The sequence below is a fragment of the Rhopalosiphum padi genome, chromosome 2 (genome assembly GCF_020882245.1).
Source record: "Rhopalosiphum padi isolate XX-2018 chromosome 2, ASM2088224v1, whole genome shotgun sequence".
Classification (NCBI taxonomy): domain Eukaryota; kingdom Metazoa; phylum Arthropoda; class Insecta; order Hemiptera; family Aphididae; genus Rhopalosiphum; species Rhopalosiphum padi.
Window position 1 is genome coordinate 8,862,032 of NC_083598.1, and position 17,504 is coordinate 8,879,535.

Here is a 17,504-nt window from a genome sequence, read left to right on the forward strand (position 1 = left end):
TTAATAAGATATGAGTATTACTAGGTAGTATTAGTATTAATAACTTTACTGTGTCTTATTATAATAATGATGTTACATTTTGAGATTCGAATAGTTTGGTCTATTGGGTTTGGAACTCAGTAGTAGTACAATATATTATTATATTAAACTATACAAACTTAAAAATTAAAATTATGATGTACTGATGTACATATAGGTACTATAGTCTTAGTGTTCATTAATACTTACTAATTACTACTTAGTAGCATGACAAAATATATTTTGTCATGTTTAGTAGTAAGTTAGTACAGTACACTAAAACAAGTCTAAAGTCTATTTAACATTGACGTCCCCAGACATTTTTCTAGGGGGGGGGGAGACAAAATTAATTTAAAAAAATAAATTAAAGATGGCTTTCTTCTATGTATACAATATTATATAATATTATGTTATGTTTAAATCCATTAACGCCGTGCTGTGCTATTAATCTAAATTCTAAGACCGTATTATTACTTATTAACTATGTACTTAATTTAAATTTTCAACATCGATAATCGCGAATTAGCAGATCGGAACGTGCACCAACGTTGAAACCTGAAAATCCCATCCATTAATTTTTGTCAATAAATTATCGCCCCACTCTAATTTTCGAAAATTTATGATTACACCAAAACAAAATGTATTTAGTATTCACCTGTCCTATTATCATTATTATTTTGATTAAACGAAATTGCAAAATATTATCCACATACTATATAAGTATTTTTTACAATTTCGCATTATTTACAATCTATATTCGCCAGTACACCAACCACGACGGACAACTAGCATTGAAATTTTTGGACACGAATTCATTCTCTTATCATCTTATCAATAAATATTAAACAATAATAGTATAATGCAAACATATTTTAATAATATTATATTGTAACTTGGAATTTTAAATGTTTTAAGGATATAATAATATTCAGACAACAAAAATAATATAACCACTTTATTACCATATATATTACCATAATATCTATCTTTATCTACCTACTATTATATATTCATTAACTTAACTGATCTTCACGTCATGAATCAGAAATGTCTTGGTGGTTCTCAAAAATAAAATGTAAGTTAAATTTGTCGCTTTTAATAATACGACTTTAATTACAAATTAAAATGTTATCAATTTTGTTTGTTCTTTCTTCATTGTTTAGCCAATCTATTTTATCGACTAAAATCTTCATCATTAATACATTTTTTGGTTTTTCAAGTACCTACCCTATTTAGTTTAGTGTAGTAGGTATCTGGTATCTTCAAAAGCCTTTAATTCAATTAAGTAAATTGCTTATATATTTTTTATTACTATAAGTTTCCATAAGGGATGAATAAAATAAGATAATGTTTTAGTTGGCCAAAATGTTTAAAATTTTATGAAATGCAATCAGATATTCTCGCTGTCTCTTTAATATACATAAATATATTGCTTAGAAAGATTATATTTCAGAACTAGATTTGATTAAAATAAATAAATTTGTGATCTAATTATATAAGTATATTTATATTTATTTTAATTTATTATTTACTAGTGATATTATGAATTGCTTATATTTTATATTGAAGTTTATAACATCAACTTACTTAATTACTCTACCTAATATATTGTTCTATTTCCAAATGCTAGTGACAATTTTTTGATAATTTCCTTTAATACAAGACTTTCTTGATGATTTTATCAGTCATAACAGCGTATTTATGATTTAATCAGACAATTAATATTGTTTATCAATAGATTAATAATTAGTAGTAGGTACTGATATTAAAAAAAATGCAAAAACAGTCATATCCTTTAACATACTTAATTATTTAATATAATTATCAGTTCCTTTACTAAAATCATAAATATCCTTTTTATAGGCATATTTCATAATATTCTTAACTGCTATTAAAAAATCAAAATCATTAAATCATTAATGATTAATAACTTCAAATAAAAGTGTGAATTCATTATTTTTTTTTTTTATTAAACTTTGATGTTATGTGATATTATTCTTTATTTCTCTATTGATTATAATTTGTTAAATAAAATTTGTTTCACAATTCCAGAAATTATATAAAAATATTTTGTGGTTAAAAATGTATTTAAAATGTTTAGTGCGGTCATTAATTCAATCAAAATAATTTTTTACACTTACTTTATTAAATTTAAAATATAGTTTCTTCTTTGTTTATAAATTAATTATCATGTTAAATAACTGACTTTATTACAAAAAGTTTAAAGCAATAAACAATACTCTATTTTATAACATGCACATTTTAATGATTCTTAACTTCATTAGTCATGAATAAATAAATAAATATTATTAATACTAATAAAAGAATATGTTATGGTTAAATTGTTATTGCATTTTCTTTTTATCCAAAATAAACTAAGTTAAAATTTTAATCAAGAAAGAACTAGTTAAATCAAGAAGTGGCATCAAAATATATATTTACCTATCGGATCACTTTTGTCATTGAATGTACAAATTTACATTAACCTAACCTAGGAGGGTGTCAAAGTTGTATGTAGATGTGTCCAGTGTCATAGGCAAAGTTTTGGACTTGCGCACCACTAGTAATAGTTAAATGTCAATACATACTAGAAAATATTTGTACCATAATCAACATAATGCAATATATTCATTTTATTATTATTTACTATTTAGAAATGCACATTGACCAAGAAGTCAATGTGAATGTTTTACATAATTGTTTTATTATAATTTAAATTAGTTTACACATTTTTCTTCTAGGTGTTTTTAAGAACAATTAATAAAAATATTTATTATTTCTGAATGTCTTTAGAATTTTATCATTTTTTTACTATAACTAATTAGTTATTTTAAGTAAGTACTATGGATACTATATCTAATATTTTTCATGCTTTTATCCATTCGGTATCATTATTTGTTAATCTATTATTGACCTTCTATATTGTTATATAATTTTTTTATTATCAAATAAAACACTAACATGTCCATAGATATAATAAAATAGATGTATAAACTACAAATACAAGATTTCAGTTACAAAAGCAAATAGCAAATGATTTAGTGCCCTATATGTTTGTTTATTACGGTATTATTTGATTTATTGCAACATACTGTATATCTTCAAAATAAAACTAGTCGTAATATGACTAAATATTATGAATCTTAATACTTCTTAATATTAATCTAATGAATGAGTAAGTGGGCTACATGCTAAATATGAAGTTAAAAGGTATTATATATGTCCCGTATCATTGTTTTAGTCAATAAGCATAGTGTATATTAATTATTTATTTATTTTAAACTATAAAAATGATAAAATGTTGCAAAGTTGTTTTGGGTATGTATTTATAAATTATTACTGTATACATATATACTTATACATTATCTAAATTTACCTTTTAGCAATGATTGAAGAATTATATAAGGATATTAAATAATAAATTAAAACATTAACCATATAATTTTTGTAAATATTTTATAATAACTTGGTGAAAAAAAATATATAAAAATTACCTGTGCGCAATTTATTTTTAAAAACTAATTATTATATTGTTTTTAAAATTCAGAAATATGTTTCTCCACAAGTATGGAAAATTTACCATTAACAAGCAATATTCGCAAAAATGATCTCCCTAATAAGCCTTCTACTTCTTATCAGGCTGTTAAACAGGTATTAATTACAATTCAAGAAACAATTGCTTCTTTTGTAGTTGAATGTGAATGTCAGTTTGAAAATAATTTTGTTGATAATATTTTTTGGTACCTTCAGGCTTCAGCTTATAAATAATATATTTTTAAACTATTAGTTTGGAGTGAATCACTCAAATGTAATATGAATTATTAAAATTTACTTTGCTTATTATTTTAATAATAAATTAAAAAGTATACAATTTATACATTTATAAACTATTTATCTATACGCTCTTCTATCTAACATTTTAAGGGGCGTTACTGATATCATACTAAATGTATAAATAATAGTTTATCTTGTTAATACATTGTTATTATGTATTAAATTGACTTTTATTACAATTTATTATAAAAACAAATATGTAAAAGTAAATCTTAATTTGTATTAAAAATTAACCCAAGATAAAAATAAATAAATTTATTTATATGAGTTTAATATAACCTTTATTATAATATATTTAAATGCATACCTATAGTAAGGAACCTATAGTAATACAGAATTTAAAATGTTGATTATTTTTTTTATAATTTTTAACCACATAAAGTTGTTGCTATGCTCTTATAATATAAAAAGATTTAATTAATATAATGGTTAATCTTTCAATATTTGTTAACCTCTATCATATTTAACCTATTACAAAAATGTCCTCTTTTTATTTAAATTTGAGAGTTTATATTTATTAAATGTGTACTTGATTTTAGCTTATTTACTTTTTAATTATTATTGTATTGTTTTTATGTTTATTAATAATCTAATAGTATTATTATTTGCTATTTTAAGTATTAAATTATAGTCCATTAATTAAAATTTTTTTTATTTTTTTTAATAGTAATATACTTGAGAGTTCCTATTTATATTTTAAAAAAAATGGGTATATTTATTATACTTCTATTTTAAATATGTATATGTATTGTTTTCTGTTTATAATTGAATTATTTGTTGTTGATTAATAAATTGCAAATAAAAATAATAATACTATTAGATTAGGTATTATGCGTATAAATACGTTGAGCAATTTTTAGGTGTTGGTTTGTAGAGTGTAGTTAATTGATGTCTATTCAATATCGTGTTTTCAAAATTGTATAATATGAGAGTAAGTGTTTACATAATTATGTACATTTATATAATTATTATTTTTATTTTAAGCACTTACAATTGAATAATATTTAAGATTAACATATTACATTATTGATTATATTTTTGTTGCAATTATAGGTAAAAAAATTAACTGAAAGAAATGTGGGAATAAGTTCAGATGATGATATGATTGACATTACAACTTCAGGGACAATGACTGAACGTACTTTAAATCAGAGATCTCCAATAAATTTACCAGGTAATATAATTTTATTTAATAATATAGTCATTTTATGATGTGTCTTTGTATGCAACAGTAAATAAATGATAAAATAATGAGGTTATTAAGAACATATTTCCTTATCATATTAAATGAGTAATTTTATTGTTCTTGTAAATCTGTATATTTTAAGTTGTTTGCCATAATGGAGAGGTAAAAGCTTTCAGTAAACTTACATTTTATTGGACCATAAAATTTTAAGAAAACATTAGTTTATAAGTACCTATTCTTATATATGTATAAGATAAATACTAATTATAAATTAATAAATAAAAAAATTATGTACATTTTAAATTAGTATAACTATCAATAATTGTATTGATTTAAATCTTTCGTCTACTTTCAATATATATATATATATATGTACAGTAGAAGAAAAATAAACAGAAAAATGTTTTGATTAAACATTATCCAATTCTATTATACTAACACTAAATGATTTTTAACCTTTTTATGTAGAAACTTGTTGGGAATTTTTATAGTTTATTATTCACGTTATGCAGTATATAATGTATATGTTTCTTTAATTTCATAGATATATTTTATTATTTAAAATTTAAATACAAATATCATACATCATTTTATATTAATTATATTGTAATTAGTTAATTTCATATTTTTCAATTTTTGTGAATAGTGGAAGTATTATTTATAGGTATTGTATTAATTAAAAATTTGTTATTATAACTACCAAATTTACTTTTAATGTTTAAATACAATTTAATATATTATTATTATTTAAAAACTAAATTAAAATATTTTATTCACTTGATATTTTGTTAACTAAAGTTTTATATTGGTTGATTTAAAATACACAGTTAGGTTTAATTTACATTACAGTGTTTTTATTTATGAGCTATGATAAATTAATATATATACATAATTAACGATAAATATTAAGTTTTTAACAAAACACTCATACTTAAGTTAAATTTTAAAGCCAATTTTATCTAAATAAATGTTTCTTTGTTTAACAATCATTTCATTAGAAAAATTTTGAATTTGTCTTTTGATTAAAACATATTTTATTATTTATTATAAAAATAAATATGCTTTTTGTAATTCAAGGGTTCTCAACCTTTTGAAGTCCATGCCCCCTTTCAAACTATTGTATGAGTTCACGGGATATTGGGTTTATATGGTAAATTGGTTATTGAATTAATATGAATATAACTTCAATGAAGTTTTTTTTATATTAATTAAATTTATTTGCATAAGAAAAAAAATGTATAATGGCGCCACAACGTTTTCATTTTTCATTTTTTTCAACATTTTCACGCCTCTCTAGGGGAGCACACCCCCAGATTGAGAACAATGTAATTTATATAAAACCTATAAAGATAGTTTTAAACATATGTATTTTGTTTTATGTTAAAATACTATAAAATTTGAAGGTATTGACATCATTTTTGCGGGAACAATAAATTTTGGTGAGTTTATGTCTCTTATGTGTTATGGCTTATGAGTTATATTATGAGTATTATTATATTATTTTGTTGTTTATTAAATATATAGTTTATTAGTTTATAGAATCATTAGAGCTTTCTAGTTTTAGTGATTACATTTTTATTTTTTCATTAGCTTAAAACCCAAATTCTATGTTAGAGCTTGGAATTGTTTTGTTCCAAATAAAACAATAAATAAATATATACACGTATGATCACGGTTTAAGGTACCACTAAATATCTCAGCTGAATGACATCGTATTAAAGTAAATATTTTGAAGGCCTATCTGGTACTTAAATACACAATTATTTATGATTTTCAAATTTTTTACACTTATAGTATACGCATTCACAAATAAACTTAAATTTTTTTTTTTTTTCATATTCTGATAGATTTTTTTTTTTTTAAACCTTTTTTGTATAAAAAGTTTTTTTTCTATTTACAAAATTGACCAAGTTATAGAAGTCACAATTTGAGTTAATGCATAATTTGTGTTAAATGAAATTTCCACGTACAACCACTGGATATAATAAAATAAATGTTTAATTTACCTTATCTGTTTACAAATAATAATTTAATAATATCGTAGGTAATTACTGTAAAAATTTGAAAATCTTAAATAAATGTGTATTTAAGTACCCCATAGGCAATAAGCCCTCTAAAATATTAATTTCAATACTAAGTCATCCAGCTGAGATATTTAATGGTACCTTAAATCATGATCATACTGTATAAGTTATATTACAATATAGTACACAGTATATAGTATATATAGCTTGTAAGCTATTTAAGAACTATAGTCTCTAATATCTAATTAATGATTATAACCATTTTTTATAATACTGAATCAATTACTAATGATAAACATTTAAATTAATTCTAGGGTGGAACAGAAATATTTGTCTAGTAACAGCAATAAAGTTAGAAATAAATATATGTAATACATGAATATTTAATACAATATGAATTATATTGATGGTACTATATTTTTAAATGCCTACAATGTTATATATAGAGAAGTTGAACAAATTTTCTTTGCCCAATGATTAGTATATTTTGTACTAATATTTAGTACTTTTTGATTGAATATTGGTTTAATGATATATGTTTAATTTTAGTGTGTACTGAGTAGGTATATAAAAAAATTGTTAGCTTAATCCTTGTATAGTTTCTATGTATTATAAATTATATTATTAATTATTAGCTATTATTTTGAATTCTTTATAAATCACAAGAAACTTTTTAACTCTGAATATCTTATTGCTGAAAATTGTTGTAGTTGTTAGATTGAAATTATTGGGTTAATTTTTATTATATTTTCATGATTATACTATAATATAACACCAGATTAATACTTTTAGGTTAATTTTTGTTCCTAATTATCTATAAACATTTTTGTTAAAACTTATCAATATGTTAATGGGAAGTGTTTAGCTATGATGTTTTGATTTAACATATGCAAATTTCCGAATTAACTATTTATTTTTAATTAGTTTTATTTGGGAATAAAATTGAATATAATATAAAGTGCAATAAATTAAATTAAATATTTTATTATGTAATAATAACTATTGATAATACTATTTGGGTTTTATTATAAAAATAGCATTTATTATCCAAATATTCACTCTATCACAATTCACAATATGTAAGTTACACAAATGCACAGATTATATTATTTTTATATTTTACTGTACCTTATATGTTTGTTATTGCACAAAACATTGCTCTATTAAAATTTAACACGTAACTTTATGATAATATTTTATGATTTTTATTATATAATTATCATATTAATTTAATAAATTAAGTAAAAAATGTATAGTTATTCAAAATGTAGTGCAATTATTAATTTATATTCGGAGTATCGTAAGAAAACTTCTCCAGGAAGCAAAGGTAGATTGCTTTTTTAATTAAAAAAATGTATTTATTTCTATGATTGCTTTATTGCCTTGTATATTGTTTTAATATTATAAAATTAAGAAGTCATATTTTGTAATGTTTTATTAAACACACAAAAATTTAAAAAACGTACTATTAAATTAATTTTTACAAATCCTAATTGTGATAATGTTTATAAATGTATAACTTATATTACTTTTTATTTATGCCTTGTTATTTTATTTGTTTGGTAACAAATTTAAAGGATCTGGTGAAACTGAGGATATTCCTGGAATTGGTCAATATGAAGATTTTCATACTATTGATTGGCAGCGAGACATTGCAAGAGATCGGATGCGACATAGATATATACTAAAACGCAAACAAAATTCATTCATTGATCTAGTAAAAGAAATATTTTAATATCCTGTAAACTAAGTTTAATTTAATTATTTTAATATAATCAGATAAAATCAGCTCATGATGCATGGTCAGGCTGGCTTTGTGTACTATTGGTGGGACTTGTAACTGGAACTGTTGCAGCGATAATTGACATTGGGACATCATGGATGTCAGATCTAAAATTTGGTATTTGTCCACAAGCATTTTGGTTAAACATGGAACAATGTTGTTGGTCATCAAACGAAACTTCATTTGAACTAGATAAAGGAAACTGTTCACAAGTAAGTGTTTCAATTGTATTTAATTTATAATAATAATATGCGTGACTTATTAATTTATAAACCAGTATACAAAAATGTAAACATTTTATAAAAATTTTATTCATATTAAGTTATATTTTTATTTATTTCAGTGGTTTTATTGGTCTGAATTAATGACTTCTTCAAACTATGGACCTTTTGCCTATATAGTATCATATTTATTTTACATTGCATGGGCATTATTATTTGCAGCTCTTGCTGCTGGTTTAGTCAGAATGTTTGCTCCCTATGCATGTGGATCTGGTGTCCCAGAGGTAATGTTCCATTCTTTTATTTTTTAAATACCCCTAGGATAACTTTAGTTAATTTTGTTACCTTAAAAGAAGACTGAAAATTGATATATTTATATTAGTTAGAACCAATGTTTGGTAAAAAATGTATAAGGATTTTATCTATTATTAAAATAAGTCAGCATAATAATTATTAATTTTAACTAAAAAAATGTTTTGTAATATATCCATGTATATATTTTAATGTTGTATAATATTTTAATTTTTAATGAGCATATTTAAATTGTAATATTGTATATGTTCTTAATTTACTTATAAATTAAATCTTCTAAAATATCATCTTAACAAAACTAATCACTAAAAATAATTTCAATTCATAAAGCTAATTATTAAGTTTTTATAATATTGTTTAAAACATATTTATGGAACTTCAATTTGGTTTTACAGATAAAAACAATTTTAAGTGGTTTTATAATTAGAGGTTACTTAGGAAAATGGACTCTACTAATAAAATCTGTTGGAATAATGATGTGTGTTTCGGCTGGACTCAGCTTAGGAAAAGAAGGACCTATGGTACATATAGCTTCATGTATTGGTAAGTAAATTTTTTTTAATCAATTCCAATATTAAAATATATTATTTTATGGTTATTGTTTTAGGCAATATTTTATCATATTTGTTTCCTAAGTATGGCCGTAATGAAGCCAAAAAAAGAGAAATATTGTCAGCAGCAGCAGCTGCGGGGGTTTCTGTTGCTTTTGGAGCTCCAATTGGTGGAGTCCTTTTTAGTTTAGAAGAGGTATTTATTCTTATTTTTAAATTAATAAATCTTTTAACCCTTTGTTTTTTATTCAAGGTACATACAGGGTGTTATAAATACAGAAATTCATTAATGGTTACCTAACTTTTGTGTACCCTTTGTAAATAAGTTTAATGAATGTTATTCATTTTCACTTTTGATTAAGGACTTTTATATTCTAGAATACTCAATACTCATATTAAAATCAATTACCCTATTACTATTATATATTATGTATATATTGTATATAATATATACTTCAGGTGATTAACCGTATAACAGTGATAACTTTATAAGTCATGATTATAAACATAGTGTTTTTGAAGAAATCAAGTAATATAAATATATTACTTTTATCTCAATCAATTAAATCCAAAAAGTTACTTTATCATGATTTTTTTTTTTTTAATTTTTTTACTTTGTTAAACAATGGCTTTAAAATGTTTATTAGTTACAATTTTTTCAATATTTTTTAATTTGTTCTGAAATTTGATAATAATTGTTTTATAGTAAATATATTTTAAATTGAGTTTGGTTATATTAATAAAAAATAATTTAAAAACAATTTGAATGGTTTAGAATGATAAATAGTATTCAATTGTACCCCATGTGATAACCAACATCTCAAAATATTATGTGACTGATTTTTGTAAATATATATATTTTTTTTTTTAAAGGTTAGCTATTATTTTCCTTTGAAAACTTTATGGCGTTCATTCTTTTGTGCTCTTGTTGCTGCATTTGTACTTAGTTCAATCAATCCATTTGGTAACGAACATTCTGTTATGTTCTATGTAGAATATCACAGGCCATGGATGTTTTTTGAACTTATACCATTTATTGGATTGGGAATTATTGGAGTAATTAAATTTATACTTATATTTATATTTAATTTTGCTATGATTATTAAACAATTATTAAATTTAGGGTGTAATTGCAACAGTTTTTATCAAATGCAATATTAAATGGTGTCGTTTTCGTAAAACATCAATTCTTGGACAATATCCAGTCATGGAAGTATTATTACTCACAGCTGTAACAGCAATACTATCATATCCTAACCCATATACACGCATGGGAACTAGTCAATTAATTTATCTTCTTTTCAGCCAATGTGATGTATCTAGTAATGATGGTTTGTGGTGAGAGTTGATAGTATATGATATAAAAATATATAAATTAATTATTAAAATATGGCTTTATAATGTTTAGCGATTATACTAATGACAAAGCAAATGTAGCTGGACCTGGTGTATACACAGCTATGTTACTTCTATCAATGGCTTTTGTTTTGAAATTGGTCACTACAATTTTTACATTTGGCATCAAAGTATAAGAATCAAATCAATTGAATATTATTTTTATCATTGTACCTAAATGTATAGATGGTATGTATGTAATGTTTATTATTATGTTTTACAGGTACCTTGTGGTCTGTTTATTCCAAGTTTGGCCATGGGCGGTATAACTGGTCGTATTGTTGGTATTTTGATGCAACAGTTAGCTGCTAAACATCCACATTTATGGTTTTTTGACAATAGTTGTGGATTACCAGGACAAGAAGGCTGTATTACTCCTGGCTTATATGCCATGGTAGGTGCTGCTGCTGTTCTAGGAGGAGTTACCCGAATGACTGGTAACAATATTACTCAATATTAACTATTGAATATTATAAGTTTCAATGAAACATAAAAGTTATACAGTACAAACAATAAATAATTTTTTTTTTAATTAAAATGTATAGTTTCATTAGTGGTCATTATGTTTGAATTGACTGGTGGTGTAAGATACATAGTTCCATTGATGGCAGCTGTCATGGCTAGCAAATGGGTTGGTGATGCACTGGGCAAAGAAGGCATGTATGATGCTCATATTCAATTAAATGGTTATCCGTTTTTGGACAGTAAAGAAGATATTGTTCATACTGCTTTGGCAGCTGATGTTATGCAGCCTCGGTTAGTATTTGTTTTTTATTATAAAAATTTGAAAAAAATTAAAACATATATCTAATGAGAGAAAATGTGTTGAAATGTAGTCGAGCTGAGAATTTGAATGTTCTCACTCAGTCTTCAATGTCACTAGAAGATACTGAAATACTATTAAAAGAAACTGAACATAATGGATTTCCAGTTGTGGTGTCACGAGAATCTCAATATCTTGTTGGATATGTATTACGTAGGGATTTACAATTGGCAATAGGTAAGGTTCAACTCATCAACTCATTCATAATGCATTTTATAAATAATAATTGTAAAAATAATTTCAGAAAATGCAAAACGAACTATAGATGGACTTTTACCAGAATCTTTAGTTCTGTTTACCGACATAACTCAACAAGTAATGCCTCCACCTCTAAAATTAAAAAAAATTTTGGATATGGCCCCAATTACAATTACTGATCAAACACCTATGGAGACTGTTGTCGATATGTTCAGAAAATTAGGACTTAGGCAGACATTGGTTACACATAATGGGTTTGTAATTAAACATTTATTAATATTTCTTTTAAACTTATTTACAATTTTTTTGTTCTTGTATTAATTTTCCAGGAGACTTTTGGGAGTAATAACAAAAAAAGATATTTTACGTTACATTAAACAGGTTGACAATGAAGATCCCAGTTCTGTACTCTTCCATTGATGGTTCTTAATTAACCATATGGATTTTATATCCATTATTTAGCTCAATTTTCATATTTCTGTTAATATATTTTAATAATATTTTTTCAAAGTTTTGTTTTAGAAACTTAATTTAAAAAATATTATATTAGTAGCTCCTTAGATATTTAAATTAAGTAAATATTTTAGAAAAAGTTAATTGTGAATAATAGTTTACTCAATTATTAAATAACTAATAATTAAATAAAAATAACCATGTAATCGACTATGAATATTGTAAGATGCATTTTGAATTTATGGGTTTGCTTGTAGATACTTGATAGAAACAGAAACAACCAAAATATATTGTTAATCATAAAAAATATTATAAATTATGAATATGTCATATAAAATTTATATTATTATGACAAAAAAATTAAATTAATTTTTATTGAACAAATGCATAAATAAATTAATATAAATACTAATTTAAAAAAAATGTATTTATTAATATTAATGTATAAATTATTAAAACTGTTAGTGTCCGCAGCCAGTAAGTTTTAAAACGGACCTCTATAGAAATTAGTTGGTGACCCCTGATATAGACCAATAAAATAATAATCATAACGATTATTACGACTGCATATCACACATGTGCGTCGTTAAGATTTTATAAGTCGATAACGATTGTTAGTCGCATATCATACTTTATAGACTAAAGTGATCGTTAATTTATAATGATTTCATTTTTGTTGAAAAATGTACATGAAAATGGCCCCATCAGGCCATTTTGTAATAGTCTTAGGTAACCTAAACGAATTGGTAATCCAAACAACCCATTTCACCAATTCCCTTCAGATTACCACCGCGTTACTATATTTTCAATTTATTATCTTAAGACAATTAATTTAACTTTTCAGATTATTGTCCAATAATAGTCAATATTTAATTATTTTTCTTACTAAAATGAATTAATTGGCATTTGGCACAGATATCAGAATTTTTTGATTGAAACTATTATTCTCATATTTAACATCACCATACTCAATAAAAGCTATAGTTAATATTTATATTTATTTATTATTATTTCAACTACTGTTAATATTAATAATAATAGGTAATTAACATATTAATGAACATGTAATTATTTATAATTATTGATAATGATAATAATACTAATATATTTTTATGCTGTTAAAATTGTTATTGCTTAGGAGGAAAGTATTATAAAATACTGAAATGGTCAAGTTACAATTAAATGTTTGAGTTTGAGAAGGTGTAAAAAAAAAATTAGCATACCATATTATGAGATAAATTATTTATTTTGTTATCCCAGTGGTTTTTAACCTTTTCAGAATAACAGAACACTCAAAATTGTATAAGATTTTTGGGGAACAAAACTATAAAATATAATACAGTAAAATCTCGTTAGAAAGAACTTCAGGGGACCGATTTTTTTTTTCACTATAACGGAAATGTTGTTGTAACGAAAATTCAAATAAGCTTTTTATAAGCCCTGATTTTCGGCAGGGGACTTCTATAACTTTTGTTATAACGGGATTTTTCGTTGTAACGGGAAATTACTGTAGTACTTAAATATTTTTTTTAATTGCATAATATAATAAAATTACATATATCACATTTTACATACAATTTTTAAATTTTAACAAAACACATTCACTAAATTCCACAAAACACCAGTTCTGAACCATTGTGTATACTTTATACTAAATAATATATTATATAACATGTACTAATGTATATTCTATTGTATAACTATTATAATTATAAATTAAATTTGACTATGTGGGGATTAAGTATATGTCAAGCAAACCCTTGAATTTGTTAAATGTAATTTAATCATAATAATGTATACATTTTTTTTTTCTATTGAAGGTAGCTAAGCTAATATAAAATTATCTCCATTGTACAATGTATTTAGTCATAATTTTGTAAATTCTGTTACTTGCTATTTGTAGATTATTAATTAAATTTCCATTATACAATAAATAAAGCAGTAATTTTAAACCAGATTTTCATATGTGCTTCAAAATTTAGTTGTGATATTCCTTTAATAAAAGAAAAAACATTGTAAAATTTAACTGTACGAAGTGAATAAAATAAAGTAAATATTACTAAATAATAATAATTATATTAATAAAGTAATCAAAAATTGGTCCATTTTTAATAAAGTCCCTTTTTATCAAACCGCTTTTATATTTTGCATAATGTAGAAAAATATCTTCTTAAACTGTGATTTTCTTGAAACATGTCTCAAAAATTAAATAATTAATACAATGGGCTGTGACTTGTAAGTCTAATAAAATTAAAAACCATTGCTATAAAATTAGACTTTAAATAATTTAAACCCTCAATAAGGTCAAACTTTTGATATTTTGAAATAAAAACAATTCTTTTCATTAAAACTGTGAACTTGAATTTTCATCTATATCAATCATAATTTTAAACTAAATACAATTTTATTTTTCCATTTATAACTAATTATATTTTAAATACTAGAGGCATCACAACATCTAAGCTTATGGTGTATACATGATTATCTTTGATATAACTACACAACTACATACCTTAATAGCAAAGGTACTTAGTTATAATGATCAAGTATATTACCATAATCTTTTTAAATTGAATGATTATCGTTCTTTAAATAAATATATAGGTATTTCACTGTTCATCTAAAATATAGGTAATTTATTATGGTTTTTAATTTAATTTTAATAGGTATAAAAATAGAAAAAATTCCAATTGTTATTTCTTTAAAAACAATTGTTATAAATATCTTATTTTTTAACATACTTGATAAAAATCATTGTCTCCCAGTTTTAGTGTAGGTATCTATCAGTTATCACCTAGCCACTAGGTATATAATATATTATATTCATTTTAATAAATGTTATTTGTATGACGTTTACTATGTACATATTTTCATATTATAAAATAATATGAATATCATTGTAAAATGTATGTATTTCATTATTACTTATTTATTATACATTATCATCATTATTAATATGTAACTGTTATTAAATTATGAAATATAAAATAATATGACTTATTTTGATTTCTTCTATGTTAATTTTTATCTCATTTCAAATAATATTAAACAATAACAATCTTAAAAATTACTATAATTGTCACAAAACTAAAGTTTTATGTATCAAAATTGTTTAACAAGCCAGACTACTATAATAACTGTAGAAGTGTAGACTAACAAAATTATGCATTTCGTTATTTAACAACAACTTGGCCGATGACTGAACATTATTATTGAATAATTTCATACAAATCTGCATCATTGTGTAAAACCTTAGGGGTTAGATATATTTATAAAGAGATTTTGTAATTGTTTTATATTATTATTAATAATTAATTCTTTTTATTAGTAGATAGGTACTACCAAAGTGCTGTAAAATGTGTAAATAGATTTCGTCTTATATAAATTACAAATAGCTTAAAATTGAGTATAGATTTTTGAAATTTTTATAGTATCTAGTTAAAAGAAAATAATAATACTTAGAACCACAGTTTACTTGTTTAATTAATTACGAAAAGTTCCAATTTTAGGTACCTACCTACCTACCTATTAATATTTTTTTGAATTACAGCAAATTTACTAAAATTGTTTTGCTCCGTAATTTTAATTAGTGCTTATAATGCTTATATATAAAACTATAAAAGTATTCAATCAAAATTTATTGCTGTCTTTTATTTTCATAAGGACTCTATTTCCAAATTTCCGGGTGAATTCGGAGGTCTTTGCGTCGGATGCTTATTATTTAGTGTAAAACCGTGGATACTGTACATCGCTTTCTTTAGTACTTGTTTTCTACCATGCCTTGGTACTATACTGAGACTCATTTTATTAAAATTCCATCCGTATTTATAGTTTTGTGTAGGACATATCCTATATTTTTCGTCCGGTGAAAATGTATTTCTTGTTTTCAAATAACGATATCGGCCTTCTTCGTTCCTGCTTATACCTATATAATATATATACATGAATATATTTTACTAGATAAGTAGGTAGGTACATAGTATAATATATCATCTTTTAAAATTGTACATAATATTAAAATATGTACAGTAGTAATTTTTGTAAACAACAATGTTTATCCGGAACGCTTTTAGTTCCTTTTAAAAAATTATTTTAGTCTTGTTGTTATCCTAAGTAAAAAAAAACTAGTGCATAACGCTTATTAGGTATATCTGTTAGATTCAAAGTTGGGCAAGTTAATGAAAATAATTAACTCAAGTTAAATTAAGTTAAGGGGATACAAATTCAATACCTAAAATAAAAGTTAACAGTTAACAAATTATAAATTTAACTCGATAAGTTAAAGGTTAATATGGGGAAAAATATTAACTTAATTCAGTTTAAAAAAAAATAATCTATTTTTTTTAACTGGTATGTGAATCACGTGAACAGTGAATGTGTCTTTCTAGTTTCTAATTTATAAATTATAAAAAACAATTTTATTGAACTTTTATCATTATATACACTGCATATACCCTTTTACTTTTACTTTACTAATATGTATTAATTTAAACTATGCTAATCGTAAAGCAATTGAATGTCTAATATAGTAATATTTACGTATAAACGAAAAATTTTCAAAATGTTTTTAACTTGATGGACTTTTTTAAAATCAACTGAGAAAAGCTAAGTAATATCAACTGTAAATTAAACTAATTTAATTTATAAGTTGATTTATAAACAATGTAAAGTAGATCAGAATACATATATCGAAACCCAATATCTGA

General features: G+C 23.2%; 1 protein-coding gene across 8 annotated transcripts; it reads left to right on the forward strand.

The window, feature by feature from the left end:
* The first annotated feature begins 690 nt into the window (after positions 1–690).
* Positions 691–15,798, forward strand: LOC132920016 (H(+)/Cl(-) exchange transporter 4). 8 transcript variants are annotated; one of them, XM_060982012.1, is made up of 17 exons: positions 691–1,093; positions 3,566–3,669; positions 4,906–5,026; positions 6,442–6,477; positions 8,640–8,779; positions 8,842–9,057; positions 9,189–9,350; positions 9,774–9,921; positions 9,986–10,125; positions 10,803–10,985; positions 11,053–11,267; positions 11,338–11,455; positions 11,548–11,761; positions 11,870–12,080; positions 12,161–12,324; positions 12,392–12,599; positions 12,675–15,798. In XM_060982012.1, exons 2-17 carry the CDS (start codon positions 3,586–3,588, stop codon positions 12,763–12,765), a joined length of 2,451 nt encoding a protein of 816 aa, XP_060837995.1. In that variant the 5' UTR covers positions 691–1,093; positions 3,566–3,585; the 3' UTR covers positions 12,766–15,798. The 8 variants fall into 8 exon arrangements, with proteins under 8 accessions (XP_060837995.1, XP_060837996.1, XP_060837998.1 ...); XM_060982013.1 differs by lacking the exon at positions 3,566–3,669 and adding an exon at positions 4,713–4,783; XM_060982010.1 differs by lacking the exon at positions 691–1,093 and adding an exon at positions 3,294–3,336.
* Positions 15,799–17,504: the final 1,706 nt, after the last annotated feature.